At 33.9% G+C, this 17,852-nt stretch overlaps 1 protein-coding gene across 1 annotated transcript in view; it reads left to right on the top strand.

Moving 5' to 3' along the window:
- The first annotated feature begins 211 nt into the window (after positions 1 to 211).
- Positions 212 to 17,852, top strand: part of LOC125227844 (nitric oxide synthase-like) — a 61,394-nt gene continuing 43,753 nt past the window's right edge. The window contains exon 1 of the mRNA XM_048132218.1: positions 212 to 581. Within this exon, the coding sequence (XP_047988175.1) occupies positions 294 to 581 (288 nt within the window). The 5' untranslated portion in view covers positions 212 to 293. The remainder of the gene's footprint in view (positions 582 to 17,852) is intronic.

Genomic DNA, 17,852 nt, shown 5'->3' with positions numbered 1-17,852 from the left:
TATTAAACAATTTATAACTGACGATCTCTTAAGTAGAATATCAAATTATGATTATTTTACTAACTTTAGTAGCTTTTTCACGATCCTGTTAAAGTTCCCAAGCAGTTCTATCGAGCACTACGTAGCCAGTGACGTTACAACTTGTTGATATTTTTTGCGCTGTTTATAATGACGGCGTTGCCGAGACAACGTCCACTCAGTATGGCTCCGGACGCCGGCAAGCATATATACTATGACCGAGTCAAACATCTTTCAGTTTAAGAAATTCCCACGTGCGAGTGGTGTCTCAATAAATGTCAAATCCATTACTTTGCTGTGGTAAGGGTCACTTAGCCCTGCATGATTCGGAAAAAGAGACTTTGAAACCAATTAAAAAATCAAATAACAAAATGGAACCTGTTGTTAACGGGAATCATATTCCCGCGGTTTGTCCGTTTAGTGGTAACAGTGCGGAAAGTGTGAATGAAAAGAGAAATTTGCGTGTGAAATTGAACCATCCAATGAAGCTCCGGAACTATTTGGACAGCTCCTTGCAGACTCTAGACACACTGCACACCAGGGAAAATGATATCGCTCTTATTGTAAGTATTCTAAATATTGCAATGAAACTACTTATTTTTATTTTATTTAAAAATGGTATATGTGTAAAAAGGAACACGAGTTATGTACGGATTTTGACACCTATTACCACAATGTGTTACTTAACTTCAAACTTTGGTAGATCCATTCTGCTGTAAGGTTGATTATCTTTCAGATCATATTAATTTTTTTGATATATTCAACCTTAAAGCAGAATGGATTTGAAGTTAAGCGACACATGTTTTCTTAATATGTTGACATATCTAAGAAATTTCCTGACTAAGTATACTATGTAACTGCCCTTAATTGTTATAAACAAGATTTGTTAGAAAAAAAACTTTTAAATCACAACACTTAAGTAAACACCAGTGCAATCTCGTTAGACCGGTGAGATCATTTTATTGTATGGGAAAGCCAGCAAAAAACTTGTAGATATGTATGGTATGTATTGTAAACATGTTAATTTATTTTACAAATAACTTGGACATTAGTATGACAAGTGTCAGGCGCTAAATAATTTAAATAGAATTTTGGTCTGAGTATGTTTATATTGTGACGAATATACAGGTTTTATGAGCGCATGTTACTATTAGGGTAACTGAATTCAACTTATAAGAATTATGAGATACATGTAGATGTAGATAACAAATCAACACAATTTTATTAAAAAATTCCACTGTGTTTTAAATAAGTCTCATTAACATTTAAAAAATAAAAACTAAAAGTTTTAAAAACTAAAGAAGATGCTATATATACTCGTATTTAACGAAAAGTTAGAAGAGCCTACCGAGAAAAAATTCAACCCGGTGTTTTCAGGATATTCGGTTAAAACCTCTGAACTGCATTGAACAAACGCTCCATTAGGTATAAAAAATATATATATATTTAAGCAACCACAGTTATCTGAGATAAAGATAACAAACATTAAAAATGAAAACAAAAGGAATCGAGAATCTTTTTCTCAGTTAAAAGGTTTGTGAACGTTTTTAAAATAATCTCTTATTTATATTAATGTTTTTTTTTCTGGAACAAACTACTTACCCGCAACATTATGTCAGAATGCCCGAATTTCGTGGAAACTTGAAATAAATTGCTTAAGACCTAGAATGAACAAACCGTAGACTAGTCTAGAATTATAAGATTCTTTAAATTTTAATTTGAATGTATACAATAAACAAATCATAAAACAAAAAAGTTTATCAAAAAATGTATTCATCTACTGTCGGTGTGATCCAATTCCGGTTAGCTCTACTTTTTTTCCCAAAAAAACTAGCGTGTCAAACTCCCGCAAATCACCGACCTGTTGATTCGTGTAATAACAGATCATAAAATATATTTAGCCATGACGAAACATACCGAAAATCTATAAAAAACGGTCACCGCCGCCGGCCATCAGAAGATGATGTAACGCTAATCATTGTGGTTAATCACATTGTCATTATCGACTTGTCAAATCTGTGGGCTGTGTCATATTTAACGCGAACTAGTTTATGTCAGGAACAATATTTGACATGCACCAATTCGGTATTGCGATGGTATAAGTTTAGGTTTCCTATTCAAAATTTGACTTTATTTTGTATATGCATCTATAGTTAGTATTTACGAAATCACTATTTAATTTATGAAGGCTATTTTCTGATGTATTGTTACAATTGTAATACGTATTCAGAAATAGTGGTTCATGCTCAGTACGAGTATTTGTAGAAAAAAAAATTTTTTTTTCACTAATTTAATACTTTATTTATATTTATAAAAACTAGTGATAACTGATGATTTGTAGAGAAATTAAAAATATTTTTTTGTAAAATACAACTATCTTGTGTCATGAACTATAATTTAGTTTGACATATTATTATGTAGAAGGTAAACTACTGAAAGGACCACACATTCAATGAAGAAGCCAACAGTAATTATGAATACTATGACCCCCCTTATTCATAAACTTAAGGTTAGTTTGTCCTTTTCTATCGCACCAATACGTCGGAAAGGGACCAACGAACTTTATCGGCTGGATAACTTTAGTGAACGTTTATGAATAAGGGAGTTAGTAACTAAACACAAAATGAATAAAAATCTGTAGCTGTAGTTTTTTAAATTTTAGTCTAATGTTTACGTGCATATTTCTATGACCTAAATAAAACGAAACTTAGTTAAAAATAGGTTTTCCCTAACAGGTAAATATTATCTTTATTTTTACAACTAGATGAAATATTTCCATTACCGATTAATGTGTGCTTCAGCATAGGTACTCGTAGGTAGTTATTTACCTATCTAAAACGTTAGTTATATTTCATTATGTTGGTGAAGTAATACTACCTATTTTCTTGTCACTATAAGTAATAGATGAAGAAGTGGGCGTTATTCATTAGGCAAACATAATATTATACAGAATGCATACACTTTATTTTAAAGCATAGCTGTACCAATACATAACCCAATACTAGGACTATTAGTTCTAATGTGCAAGTTGCGAAAACTTTCCAGAAAAATTAAAAGGTTCTTGGAAATTTCATGAAAGTTTCACAAGAAATTTAAATCTATGAAAGGAAAAGTTTCAATCTCCATACCAAACTTAAAGTTTCAGAATTGTTCTATGTTGAAAATTTCGCAACTTTGGAATGTTTCCGTCGGTACATCAATAACTATTAGTCATGAGACATTACATTAGAATTTTTTTTTCTAAATAAAGAAGTTGGTAAACTACTTATAGGTAATGATTTATTGAATACAAAACTAGTACATAGGTACAACCAACATAAGTATTTTAAGTAGAAAATCGAGCACATTAAAATACTAGCCTACACCACAAGTTTTGACGATATAGAGTACCTACCTAAGGTACTCTCTGGATATAGTAAATAAATAAAATAAATAAACATTATAAGAAAACATCCATGACTCAGGAACAAATATCTGTGCTCATCACACAAATAAATGCCCTTACCGGGATTCGAACCTGGGACCGCGGCGCATCAGGCAGGGTCACCACCGACTGCGCTAGACCGGTCGTCAAAATAATAAAATAAATGTAAATGCCACAAGTAAACGCCATGGAGAATAACATTCACTGTATGGAGAAATTTAACTGAGCTCCAGATGGTTCCTCACTAGAACTAAAAATTACACGTGTAACGTAAATGGTATGGAGTTGGTCACATATTCTAAAAATTGAGACTCTCGGTAGAGGTTCAGTTAGGACATAAGAGGGTATGAAGATGCAGTTAATTAGGAAACTAACCTTCACTTTTTTCCAAAATAAGCAGGCGTCAAACTAGGGCTTCCATTCATAGGGTAACACATAAATAGAATAAACATCAAAAGTTTATGTAGTTTAAAATGTGTACGGTGTTGTTATTTAGCGTCATGATTAACTTTATTGAGAATTGGTACTCCTCGGAAAAATTAATTTCAATTGCCATGTAAGTATTACATGGCAATTGAAATTAATATATCTCTTATTAATATATCATTAAATATTCTCTTATTAATATAGTACTATGGTTCTAAAAGTTGGTTTCGGTTAGCTCACGGTCAACCTAACACGCTTCCTCACTTCGCTCGTCGTCGCACCTAACTGGGCTCTGTCCCATATGAGATTTCTGTTGCTATACTCTCCTGTTACAACATTTTAGGCTTTTTTTTATTTTTTATTTCCAACAAAAATATGTAGGTGTGTTTGACTCAAAACATCTCTTAACATTTACTTGATGAGTAATTCGCGGAGGGGTGTGAAACGATGTATGAAGCAATAAAACAGTCTATGACTTTAAACTAGCATGACTTACTAATAACCCGTTATGTAGTTTCTTTAACAATTTTATGCAATTTAAATAAGACTATCTACACAAAATATTATCAAAATCAGCATAATCCATGAACGATTTTAATAAGATTTCTATTTGTTTTAAAAATTATCAAGATCTCATTGTTTTGTATCTCAATGCGCTCATTGTCATCAAAATAATTTTAACATGTTCTGACATTTTAACCCTGTTATTAATAAACGTACTATAAAATTATCAAGCCGATAAAGTTCGTTTGTCCCTTTCCGGCGTATTTGCCTGATAGAAAAAGACAAACGAACTTTATCGGCTTGATAACTTTAGAGTACGTTTATGAATAAGGGGGTTACTATTCATGTTGCATCAGAAATAACAAACAACTACGAAGAACTTGAAATAAAAGTAAACTTTTAACATACTTACTCGCTCTCCAAGTTACGTATCAAGAAACAAAATAACAACAACTAAAAATACAGTTACGTGTCTCAAGTCATTCGTGCGGAAAAGGATGACTGGTCGCCTGAATAAAAAAAGTGTTTTTCCATATTCATTCTGAGAAGCATTTCTAATCTGAATAGCGTATCTGCTGAAAACTCAGTAAATTCAAAATTCAAAAAAAATATTCAGCAAATAGGCCACAGGGGTACTTTTACACGTCACATACATTTTAAGATAACGTTTATATTTGAATTTAAATTACAATTGATACAGTACTAATTTTACCTAATATATAACGCTACTATAATTTATTAGAGATGTATAAGGTCTCTTCAAGTCGAATTACAACTAAAACTACACATAATATAAAAAAGTGCAAACAGACATAAAAGTAAGGTCAATACGGGTAAGTGTGTCATAAGGAGAAGTGTGCTGGCTTTCACATTGAGCCTATTTAAACAAATGATAAGTGTTTATTGAGAGTTCATACGTTTACCACTAACCGCGAGTAGCAAGTTGCAAAAGCACGAACTCGCAAAAACACATGTGACTTTGAGTAAAAAGGAGAAATGTGAAGGCCAGACATACTTTTCCTTATGTTATGACACACTTATCCGTATTGACGTTACTCGCAAAAGTACCTACGCGTAATATTAAAAACGTTTAAAAAAACAACATTACTTTTTAAAGCCCGCATTTCGGCATTACGAATATTATGATCAAAGTTTATAATGACGGGAAGCCGTTGTCCACTAATGTATTATTTACGTGCTGAACATCTATAAAAATGTTTTCATAGATTACCGGAGGCTAAGGCAAAGTCAACACAGAAGTACATTCAGTACCTATAGCATGACATTTTAGAATGCATCGCTGAAAATATATGTAAGCTTTGATTCCTGTAATCGTTTGGAGAAGTTGTTCAATTGTTCATTCAATTATTATAAAATGTATAAACTCATCTCATGGCAGCCAGACTAGTCTATTTTTTTTATTTTTTTTGGGACAACAAACAGTAACACGCAAGGTTATAGAGAATTACAATGTTAACAATAGTAAGGTGTGAGACCAACAACATTGTCCACCGATTACTAGATTTAACTTAAATCTACAGTATACAGAGTGGGGCCTGTAACAAAGGCGAATAATTGAACTCTAGGCTATTCTCCTTATACTGATCAACATTTGTTCGGCGACTTTTAAAAATAACTTGTATTTTGATTTTTATCACCCTTGAAAGTTTTTTCTAAGAGGTAATGTATTGCGAATTCTGTTAAGTCTAAAGTGTGACAGACAACGTCAATGACAACAATAATGGCGTACATTGAAGCTAATATTTATTTTGTATGAAAAATTAAAAATTTAAAGACTTCATAATTTTTAAAAGTCACTGAACAAATGTTGATCAGTATAAGGAGAATAGCCTACAGTTCAATTCTTCGCCTTTGTTACAGGCCCCACTCTGTACAGCGCAAGGTAACAATGATATTAAATTAAAGGTACTTAACAATGGAAATAGTACAAAGGTTTGTGAATACAGTAACGCACTAACACAATTTTATTAACAAAGATAGGTACGTAACACGTAAAAGGTAGGTAACAAATTACAAAACAAACGACTGCATTATCAAACAATTTTGAGTACAAGTAAGAATGGCAGTAAGTACATAATAGTATGGTCTACTGGGGGTTTTGATACGAATTTGGCTGGTTTTAGTGTAATACGGGCCAATCGCACGGAGAGTTCCGTACAACCAATTTGTATGAAGTTCATGTTGTCGTCCGCGTGGACCCGCTCGTTTTACTCGATGCGCTCGATCCGCGTATTAAACTCAGCATTTGCCTATTAATGTGATGTGCGTATTACCACAGTATAAAAAAGAGTACTATCGTACAGTATGGCCACTCCAGACTGTGTGTTAGGAACGCGCCACTTTCATATATCGCCAGTGTCCGAGATGTGGTAATACTTACCTCAATCAAAACAACCTTAGTTGCAAAACTTGCAAAGGCTTGTCAAAATCCGATGAAAGTCATATCAAAATTGTCAAAACAGAATCTGGCTCCCACAAGTTCTGTATTAAAGTAAAGACTAAACTAGTTCCAACCGACTTTGAGTAACTATTCCATTATAACATGGAATAGCTAACAGTTACGTAATCTCATAGCAAACAGGATAATTATTCCTTTGCTATTCTAATAAATTATTTAGTACAATTAGGTATTAGGTGTTCCATCTTCGTTCTACTAAAATGTTTAACAAGGTGGTTAAACTTGTCCAAACTTGAACTTATATTAAAGATATTCATGATCCTTCATCAATATATTTAGAAGTAATCTGGTAAAATATATTTAAAGTTGAGATGGTAAAAATAATCTAAGTATCAGCTGTGACATTGGCTCACTGTCCTGCAATTTAGAACCGAACTCCACAAAATGCGGATATCTGTTCCCCTTTTCTCTTTTGATCCATTTCAGTAGAAGGAAAATAAAGTGGCTGAGAAAAATACCCTTAATCTCTGAACTTAATTTGCAGTAGGCCTTCTGGTACTATCCAGCTCATTGAGATCAAAAAGCTTTTCAAAATTACTCCGCAACGAATGAGGCAATGTCGTTATTGGCGTACTTAGCGATTTTTAATCACTATTTTTTATGCAAAATATTATTTATCAATGTCGCAAATGACAATAGTAATCAGTAAACATCGGCGCTCGACATAATTTGTTCCGCACACACATTATGTCATTTCAAATAATATTGACAATACATTTTAATGACTAAGCTTGTGTTGTAGAATAACCTTCAGTGGTAAGAGGGAGTAAATAATATGGTAGGTACGTACATATGTCTAACGATACCTATACTAAAATAAATGACAGATGTAAATAGGTTATAAAAGCTTTATTTTTTTTTAATGGGTCAGCTCGTAATTTTAAGGAAATATAATATACAACTCCCAAATATGGAATAATGTCCAATTAAATAAATAAAATAAAATAAATAAATAAATATTATAGGACATTCTTACACAAATTGACCGAGTCCCACGGTAAGCTCAAGAAGGCTTGTGTTGTGGGTACTCAGACAACGATATATATAATATACAAATACTTATATACATAGAAAACATCCATAACTCAGGAACAAATATCTGTGCTCATCACACAAATAAATGCCCGTACCGGGATTCGAACCCAGGACCGCGGCTTAGCAGGCAGGGTCACTACGCGCTAGGCCATACCGGTCGTCAAATAGAACAGGTACGTATTTATTAGATTTGTAGCATATCCTAAAGTATCTATCTGTATTATAAAAGCATTGTTAACACACCAATGAACCAATCGAATTCATTGTTTGAAAACAAAAACTCCAAAGCAATCTCACGACTTTTGTTCATTATCAGAAATCCTGCGCCGGACCTCAAAGTCCTCAAACGTATTCCCTTCAAAAACCTTCTCAACCAATTCAAAAACTCACTTACTGTAGCCGATGTTAAAGCCTTTAATATGTCGGCAACAAAACTGTTTTCGGGATAATTAGAAATATATGCTCTAATATATCGGATCTCTTTGATCGAACCATGACGGTTTATGTTTTTGACTGTTAATTATTTTTCCCTTTAGATCCGTCAACCCGCATTAGGAATTTTCACTTTCAAAGACCTTATCACAATACTAAATTACATGCCTTATGTCAACAATACAAGCCTTTGTGACAATTTATCATCAATACATGTAAACCCTTATCAGCACTCACAGGTAATTTCACCATCAGATAAAATGCGAACAAAATTATATTTTGGATGTATAGAAGCGATAAAAATAGGCTTATTATTTCCGGCAGAGGTCAACTAGCTCTATCAAAGTCAGAGTCAATTAATGTCAATTTTTAAGGAGCATAACGAAGTCTGGTGTCGTCAGATTTAATGTTTTTAAATGTACTAGGTAAAATGTTTACAAAAATAATGTGTAAGTACAGGCCTAATTGTCTTTTCCATCCCCGTAAATTTAATTTAAAAAGGTATTTCTCATCTTTTCTCGACTGAAATTTGTTATTTTTCTTTGAATGGAACAATTTTTTTACCATCAAAATTACTCCATATTGTTGACCTCGTAAGGTAACGTAAATTAGAAATAAGCCAAATAAAATAGGCAAATATAATACTAATACTCCATATTGCATACCTACCTCAACATGCAACACGAGCAAATATTACAGAAACAAAATATTACAGAGTTAAAAATAGACGGTCTTATCGCTAGTGATCTCTCCCAGAGAAGATTCAAGTAATAAGTTTTCATTTAACGACCTCGATCACCGTGTAAACCAGGATTCCAATTGGGGTCTCCCTCGGAATCCCTAATAACGTTTGTTCGAAAATCACTTGGCCTAACTCATTTGGCCGAATTATGAAATGCCTAACGCTCTTTTGGCCTAACGATCATTTGGCATAATTTAAATTTTGCCCCAAAAACGACATTACCCAGAACCGATTCGCTGTTAGAAAGGTAGGTTTAGGTTAGGTTAGAACCGTGACCTCACACAAATCCGAATCGCTTCTAAAAAAGTGGGTTTAACGGCGTTAGGCGAAACAATATTAAGACATTTAAATTAGGCCAAATGATCATTATGCCAAAAAATATTAGGCAATGTAAAAATAGTTCAAAAAACTTTAGGGATTCCGATATAGATCCTTCCAATTGACTTCAATTGCAATGATGCTGATACATGCTGTGATGGACACATTCCGCGCTAAGCAAAGTTGTTGATGGCTCTAATTGGTTTAAAATGTCTTAAACGCCAATGTTTATCTATCATAATCTGTCACTGATGAGCAGACTATAATGATAATTAGTAAGGTAATAATGATATGATAATAAGGCAGATGTCGAATACTGATCTTTACTGACTACCGCGGTCATTTGCGACTATTTTATTTATAATAATCTTCACATAAGGCACAAAGTTCTTAAAAAAACATTAAGTATGTCACGGATGACATTGGGTAATCAGTTGCATAGTTATTTTTAAGCTTTGTAGATTTAGGTCCGATTTACATTTCTAAAGACGATTGAAGACTCATAATCAGGGCCCGTAACTTTCATGCCGATGACATAAATTTGACGTCCCGCTGCATATAGGTGATTCAGAGTTTTATTTAATAATTAATCATTATTCATACATCATTTTAATCATGACTTCAAAACTAATCTATTCATACGTGAAATAATTTTTTTTGATGCAACTTTTTTCTACTCGGGCTCCTGTATGACATTTGGTCGAGCACCCCCCAGCTATCTCCTACCGTTTAAAAGTTGCCATACAAAAAAAAAGTGGCCAAATTTTTCGCATTTGTAGCATTTTTCAAATTTTTTTTTTATTTTTGAAATCAGGGCCCCCCAGAGATTCTTTGACCAAAATTTCAAATCTCTAGGATGAATTTGAAATTTGGTCAAAAAAAAAAGTCGGCCATTTTGAAAAAAAAATGGCGGCCTCCAAAACTGCCCAGGGTCCTCTATGACATTTGGTCGGGCACCCCCCACCTAACCCCCACCGTTTGGCCAGGCCGTCCAACATTTTTTGACCCAGGAGTCGGAGACGAAAATCCATATTTTTCTGGACCTACAATTTTTGACCTCTATTCATATCAGTCTTCAATTTTAACCCTCTCCCAGCCGTTTCCAAATAAAACATATATATGAGAAATGAGTGGTACTTGAAATACTTGATACTTGAAAAGTAAATAAATTATTTGTTTATTTTCTATACATACATTTAACTAAACAGTTTTGTACCATATTTCAATAAATTATAAAACAAAACTTTTCGTTTCACGTATCGAGTAGGTATTAATTATTCCACGTATGAATAGCTGAAATGATGGTCAATCGAGAAGGACGACCTAGCGAAACAGTTTGTAATTTCTACATACCAATTTTCTGTGACCGAATGCAAAGCCCGAGGAAAGTTTTGAAGTCATTTGTAAACGATTAAATTGATTAATTAATAATGATTAATTATTACAATAGAACTATTTGAATCATCCTATATGTAGCGTGACGTCAAATTGATGTCATCGGCATGAAAGTTACGGGCCCTGCTCATAATTATATTAAACTGTAAATATTCTAATTAAACAGATTTCTGATATAATGGATGCTACATTCAAGATCGATATATTTATTTATTTCTTTAAGAATAAGAACACAGTATATCACACAATTATAAAAGAAAGGCTTTCACTAAAAGATAGAATAATGTAAGCAATTATCTAATACCTATATAATTTTCTTTAAGCAGATCATTTTGATAAATTACATAGTTTAATTAATTTTTAGGACGTCCATGTTTCGGAATTTTGTACATTTAGCAATCTCGATTTTCGGTGATGTGTCTTTCGGAATTTCGTACTTTGAACATTTGATTTTCGAAAGAGTAGTCCGCACTCTAGTATGGGTAGTTAGCTAAATAATAATACTCATAACATAACTGATTTTAAAAACAATTTTTTTGGTTAAATAAAATCAATATTTATAGCTTTTTCCGCCCCAATCTATATTTTAAGGTCAACGTACTTCCTAGCTCTCTGAAAAGATAATTACATAAGTCAATAAAGGAGATTAATATAGGCCGAAGGTTGAAAATTATTTAACGCAATCATCTATCGCTAACCCGAAAAGTCAATTAATCAAGCTGTCTAGCGATGAACCTATTCATTCATGAACAGTACAAATATACCGAGTAGGTACTCAGTTTGTGAATAAATACGCAAAAATATTAACGACTGTGCATAAAGTGTAGTTTTATACAGTCGGATTGAACATAAAATATTGAGTATATTCTAGTAAATAGCTTTTCTATTTGCTTAAATATTTCATGATAATAAAAACCGGCTCAGGATCAATACAATATCAATTTATTTCACACCATCATAGGTACTTAACGATAACATATGTAACCTATCTAGGTATAATAATTTTCTAGCATATTGTCATCATTTTCATTCAAATATTTTTTTGATTTTTTATCCACTAAGCATTTTTTTAACCTGTGGAATGAACTGTCGCCTGCGGTATTTCCGGACAGATACGACCTTCAAACTTTCAAGAAAAGAGCGTACACCCATCTTAAAGGCCGGCAACGCACCTCCAACCCTTCTGACATGTGGTAAAGTTCACATTGTAATGAAAACAATTAAGTATACCAACTAAAGAGTAAAACAACAAGACACGTCGAATAGTCACGACGTCTTGTTTTAAAAGCACCCGAAAGTCAACTCTATCCACATAAAAATAATGTTTAAATAAATGTTTGGCTTTTATGCACAATCTATCAAAGAGATCTGCATGGCGAACCAGTATTTATAAAATAGGTACATTCGACAAGACATTTAATATTGACCCCTGATTGCATAGGACTCTATATAAACATCGCTGCAACATGGTATCACTCGATTATAGGTACCTAATTATGTAGATATTATTAACATGGTTGGGTACCTATCGGAACTTTACTGTTTTATTACCTCAGCAGTGGTTTGAATGCCTCAACACATGATTAGCGCGACAGTATATCGCCGCGATATAGATCAGTTATTCTTCTAATTTAATTACTTAATGACAGTTGATAGTTGATAGTTGTTAGTTATTTATTCATGAAACAATATTACATTGTATTTGTAACAATATTAAATTAATTATAGGTAAACTACTTAAAACTAACATGCAATCAATTTACAATATTACATTAAAACATAAAGTAATATCAAGAGAATAAATAGAATTTACAATTGAATAGTAAAAAATATATAATTCGATTATATTGAATTAGGTATGTCAATGTTACAATAATTTAATCTAGGATTTGGTATGTCCAATTTAATCTATTTATAGCTCTTCCACGGAATAATAGCACTTCTCTAACAAGAAAATTTTCAATTTGTTTTTGAATATATGGCTACTGGTGAGTGACTATCTCGCGCCAATCATGTGCTAGCCCTGCAGAAATGGCCACAGGGCGCCATAAATCTTTACGAATTGATCAAATATCCATGACCGTGTGACGCCAACGTGACCGGATGACCGAGCGTTCTAGGCATATGTCCGGTAAAAAACCGGCCAAGAGCATGTCGGGCCACGCTCAGTGTAGGGTCCCGTAGTTTTTCGTATTTTTCTCAAAAACTCCTGAACCTATCAAGTTCAAAACGATTTTCCTAGAAAGTCTTTATAAAGTTCTACTTTTGTGATTTTTTTCATATTTTTTAAACATATTGTTCAAAAGTTAGAGGGGGGGGGGACGCACTTTTTTTTCCTTTAGGAGCGATTATTTCCGAAAATATTAATCTTATCAAAAAACGATCTTAGTAAACCCTTATTCATTTTTCAATACCTATCCAACAATATATCACACGTTGGGGTTGGAATGAAAAAAAATATCAATCCCCACTTTACATGTAGGGGGGTACCCTAATAAAACATATTTTGCCATTTTTTATTTTTGCACTTTGTTGGCGTGATTGATATACATATTGGTACCAAATTTCAGCTTTCTAGTGCTTACGGTTACTGAGATTATCCGCGGACGGACGGACGGACGGACGGACGGACGGACGGACGGACGGACGGACGGACGGACGGACGGACGGACGGACGGACAGACAGACATGGCGAAACTATAAGGGTTCCTAGTTGACTACGGAACCCTAAAAAGGATGGTTCCTATCCTATGACATTTATTCATACTTATTATACGAATTAAAATATTTTCATATTTTCATAGAAAAAGTTTAATTTGGTCACAGAAGATCAATACGAGCCGATATGTAATATTGTTTAGTTTATTTACTTAATTTCCCAATAGATGTCGTTGTTACAGACGGAAACTAGATAACGATAGGTTTTTATAGAATATAATTATGTAAGAAACTGTCATATTAAGAATAAATGTTTGGTAACGCAGCAACGTGTCTCTTTCAGAAGGCACTCTCTGTTTTCGTTGCTTTCATAGACAGTGTTTACTTTATAAGTATTCATAAGCGTTCTATGCTAAAGTGGTGGATTAAGATTAGATTGGGCATCAAGAGCCTGCCAATTTGCTGCTGTGATTACATGAGTACGTAAAAAGAATACCGAAATTATATGGGTCCCTTTCACCAAAACGCATCTCAAAAATATTCATGCCTATGAGTGTCGTCTAAATGATAATTCATATTCTACGCACACGAAACATTTTCGACGTTATCATAACAATCAAACATTTGTCCAGCGTTTGGAGGAAATAATCATGCAAAACTACTTATTAGTATCGTGACCTAAAATGGTATGTTTACATGGACATGTTTATGTGGTTAAATGTCATTTTGACATTGTATTAGAGAGCTCATATTGTGATTATTTTGAGACGTTGCTCTGCATGTAAAAAAATCAATTCACATTTCAAAATATTTCCATAGAATCGATACTAATATAAATGGGATAAATGGGAAAGTGTGTGTCTGTTTGTTTGCGTCTTTCACGGCAAAACGGAGCGACGAATTGACGTGGTTTTTTAGGCTAAGATAGTTGAAGGGATGGAGAGTGACATCTAAGGCTACTTTTTGTCTCTTTCTAATGCGAGCGAAGCCGGGGAAAAAACTAGTAGTACCTAAAATAAATTAAAAAGATAAATTTAATGAAATTACAGTTCTAAGATGAAAACACTGACTTCCGTACCTTTATCGGTGCACGAACAAACGACTGCTCGCTCAGAACTGTTCAGAACACTAAGTGAAAACGCAACTTTAGGTAACTACTAATTTAAAACTTGATTGGCATTTTATATAAAACTGCAGTTCGCTTCTAAATACATAGTACAGGCAGCATCTTCGTTTTTATGGTACCTAACAAAGATGAGTTGCGGTATATTTAGCGCTTTGGCTGGCACAGTAGGTATATTCGAATCTGGCTGAACAAGAACATAAAGGTAAACAAAATGTTTTAGGTTATTCGATGAAATGGCTATCATGCCTATTGCCTATATCATATAAATGAACAATTCAAACGCCAAAATGAACTTTATGCTGATCTGTAACAAATTTTGTAAAATGGTTTCTACACAACATATTTTTTTTATTGTTATTTTTTTTTTTATTGAATATTAATACTTATTGAATAATAAATATATTTAATGATACACATACATGTAACTAGCTATATCAGAACTGCATAAGAATCGTTATATGAGTAGTTCCCGAATACTTTGTACTTATAGCCACGTCAGCAAATTTTAATTGATCCTATTTTGTTACCAACATTTAGTAATATAAGTCGACTTTCGTACGATATATACAGGATAAATTTTATAATTAAGAAAATATCGATACTAGAGAACCTTAATGACGAAATAAAACTTACTAAAATCTCAATTCATAAAAAAAATCTTGGTAACAAAATAGGAATAAGTAATAAAAACAAATTAAACTTTTTTCTTAATTTTTGTACAAACTTTCGAGAACTGCTGATATTGGGTTTCAGTTGGACACCTATTCCGTCTACACATGCCACCTGTCCAAAGCCATAGCGTGAGAGGTGCCTAAACTGTGTCGTGTGTACATTATGGACTGCAGGTTGTGGAAAGCGGATTGGTTGCACTCAAAGTGAACTGAGAGTGCCCGGTGCATTATGCATGTTTTGTTCATGTGTCGGGATGTATGCTTATGGTGTCCCCAAATTTATCGACGCCGCCGTAGGCTTTCGCTGACTAAAAATCGCTCGTTAGTACGTTCAGCGATGACCGATTTCGCGTCGATAGGTTTGGGAAAACCCTTTGTAAAGACGTTAGAACTGCCCAAATAAAGAATAACTTTGTGTCAATTCTAATAGAAATTGTCATACTTTTTATTGAGCGTAAGTAGGTAAGGACAGTTTATAGGACAGTTTTGCAGGATACATTTTAAATATACGTATAGTTAGGAACAATCAGTTAAGAGCTTTTGGAACAGTGTTTTAACGCTATTCATTTTTGTGTTGGACTAAAGTTTGGACTTCGTAATACGACTAGAAAAAGATAGATACTTAAAGTTTCTAAATTAAAGGCAATGACAAATCAGACTCCAAAAACTTGGATATCACTATGACTAGCGCTTTTTACATTTTGATGTCATCCTTGTTCATACATATCTCAAATCAGATAACGGTAGTTGGAGAGTCCCATTTAGGGCCAGTTGCATCAACCACAGTCAACAGACATATCAGCGTCACACATCAAAAAACTGTGGAAATTCCCATACAAAAAAATTGCTGACGCTAAATTCGGTGACTGTCGGTTTGGTGAAACCGACCCTAATTCATAATAATAAGATCCATACTAATATTATAAATGGGAAAGTGTTTGTGTTTGTTTGTTTGTTCGTCCTTCACGGCAAAACGGAGCGACAAATTGTCGTAATTTTTTAAATGGAGATAGTTGAAATGATAAAGAGTGACATAGGCTACTTTTTGTCTCTTTCTAACGCGAGCGATGCCGCGGGGAAAAGCTAGTATAATATAAATTAATAACATTTTGGTTCTGTATCGAGCGTCATGTGGCATAGGTACATAATAATGAAAAAAATTAAGGCTTAATATTTAAATGTGCATTTTTAACAACACTGTAACTTGTGATGCTTTACAGTTCCATTGTACTGATTCTGTGTCAAGGCAAGGGAACAAATCACAATGCCACTATTCGGTGCTCTAATCATTAGATTAATACGAGCAATTGATATCAATTAAAGCGTATTATATGTTTAAACTTTTGTGTTATGTACATTTTAGAATCAAAACTTTTTGTAATAAGTATAGTATCTATAGTCAATATTTTTTGTTTCTATTAAACCTCCTATTCAGCATGAAATCATACCTCGGAATTTCCTACCGACAGATTGGCTGCAAAACATTATCACAGTCAACTCACATTGGTCTTAAATGCTCGTATATTTGCTATTGGCCATTATGAAAAAAATCTCATTAAGTATACAAAATTCGATAAACTGGATCGACATAAAAATAATTAATCATAGAATCTGGTCACAAAAAATCACAAGAATCAGTTGTGAATTGCGACTTCTAAAGGAGAGCATCCGGACATACAAAAAGCAAATCGATTTCAACTTGTTTCTCTTGTAGCTATGAGAGGCTTTTCATTAAAGCATTTAACAGTTATTTTTGTACTTATCACTTTACAAAATAATCGCCAGGCATTTTACTCAAAATCTCCAACCGTCTGTACCACAGAATAATAAAGAGTACTGTCGTACAGTATGGCCACTACTGCTCCCCGCTGAAAGTGCTGCCCACCCCCTCTCGGTTACCTCACAGTTACCGCCTGTCAAAAACGCGAACAGTCGACCTGTCATATTTTACTCATACAAGCATAGTACGCGTTCACCTACACGAGCTTAAACCGTGTGCTAGGAACGCGCCTCTTTCATATATTTGATCGCCAGTGTCCGAGGTGTGTCTGTACCTACCCACGTGCGAATTCCTCGTACCAATAAATTAATAATAACTCACTAACAAGCGGTTCTGAAACTCATGCGTATTCAACCCGATCGTTTGGTACAGGCCCGCTTTGTTATTAAATTAACACGTGAAGTTCTCACGGCCGTCAGACGACGCCTAAAAGTACTTTATCATCGTTATGCCAGATACCACACACGTGTAAAGAATTAAGACGGTCAATTCCAAGCTTTCAGGTGTTTGGTGGGCGCTTAGTCTCTGAGTTTTCCTAAAATAGCGGGTGGGACGTCAAAACACATAAAAAAGACGGCAGGGTTGACCTGGCACAGAACCGCCGCATATAGAACGGAATGGAAATCCATGAAAGAGGCATATATGTTCAGCAATGGTCGCAAATATGCTGAGAAGAGAGAGAGAGAGAAAGAGAGAGAGAGCGGGTGGGAGTTGTATCCGCCCGCTGTACCTCTCTCCTGTGATATGCAGACTACAACCTCCGTTAAATTCAAACCGCCTTCGACGAGTTGGATTTGGTCTGCATATATTTATTTATGTAGGGCCCAATCTGTGTCGCTCTACT

Source organism: Leguminivora glycinivorella, chromosome 7, assembly GCF_023078275.1.
Source record: "Leguminivora glycinivorella isolate SPB_JAAS2020 chromosome 7, LegGlyc_1.1, whole genome shotgun sequence".
NCBI lineage: Eukaryota > Metazoa > Arthropoda > Insecta > Lepidoptera > Tortricidae > Leguminivora > Leguminivora glycinivorella.
Note: the sequence above shows the minus strand (reverse complement) of the source record. Positions and strands in the feature narration are given on the sequence as shown.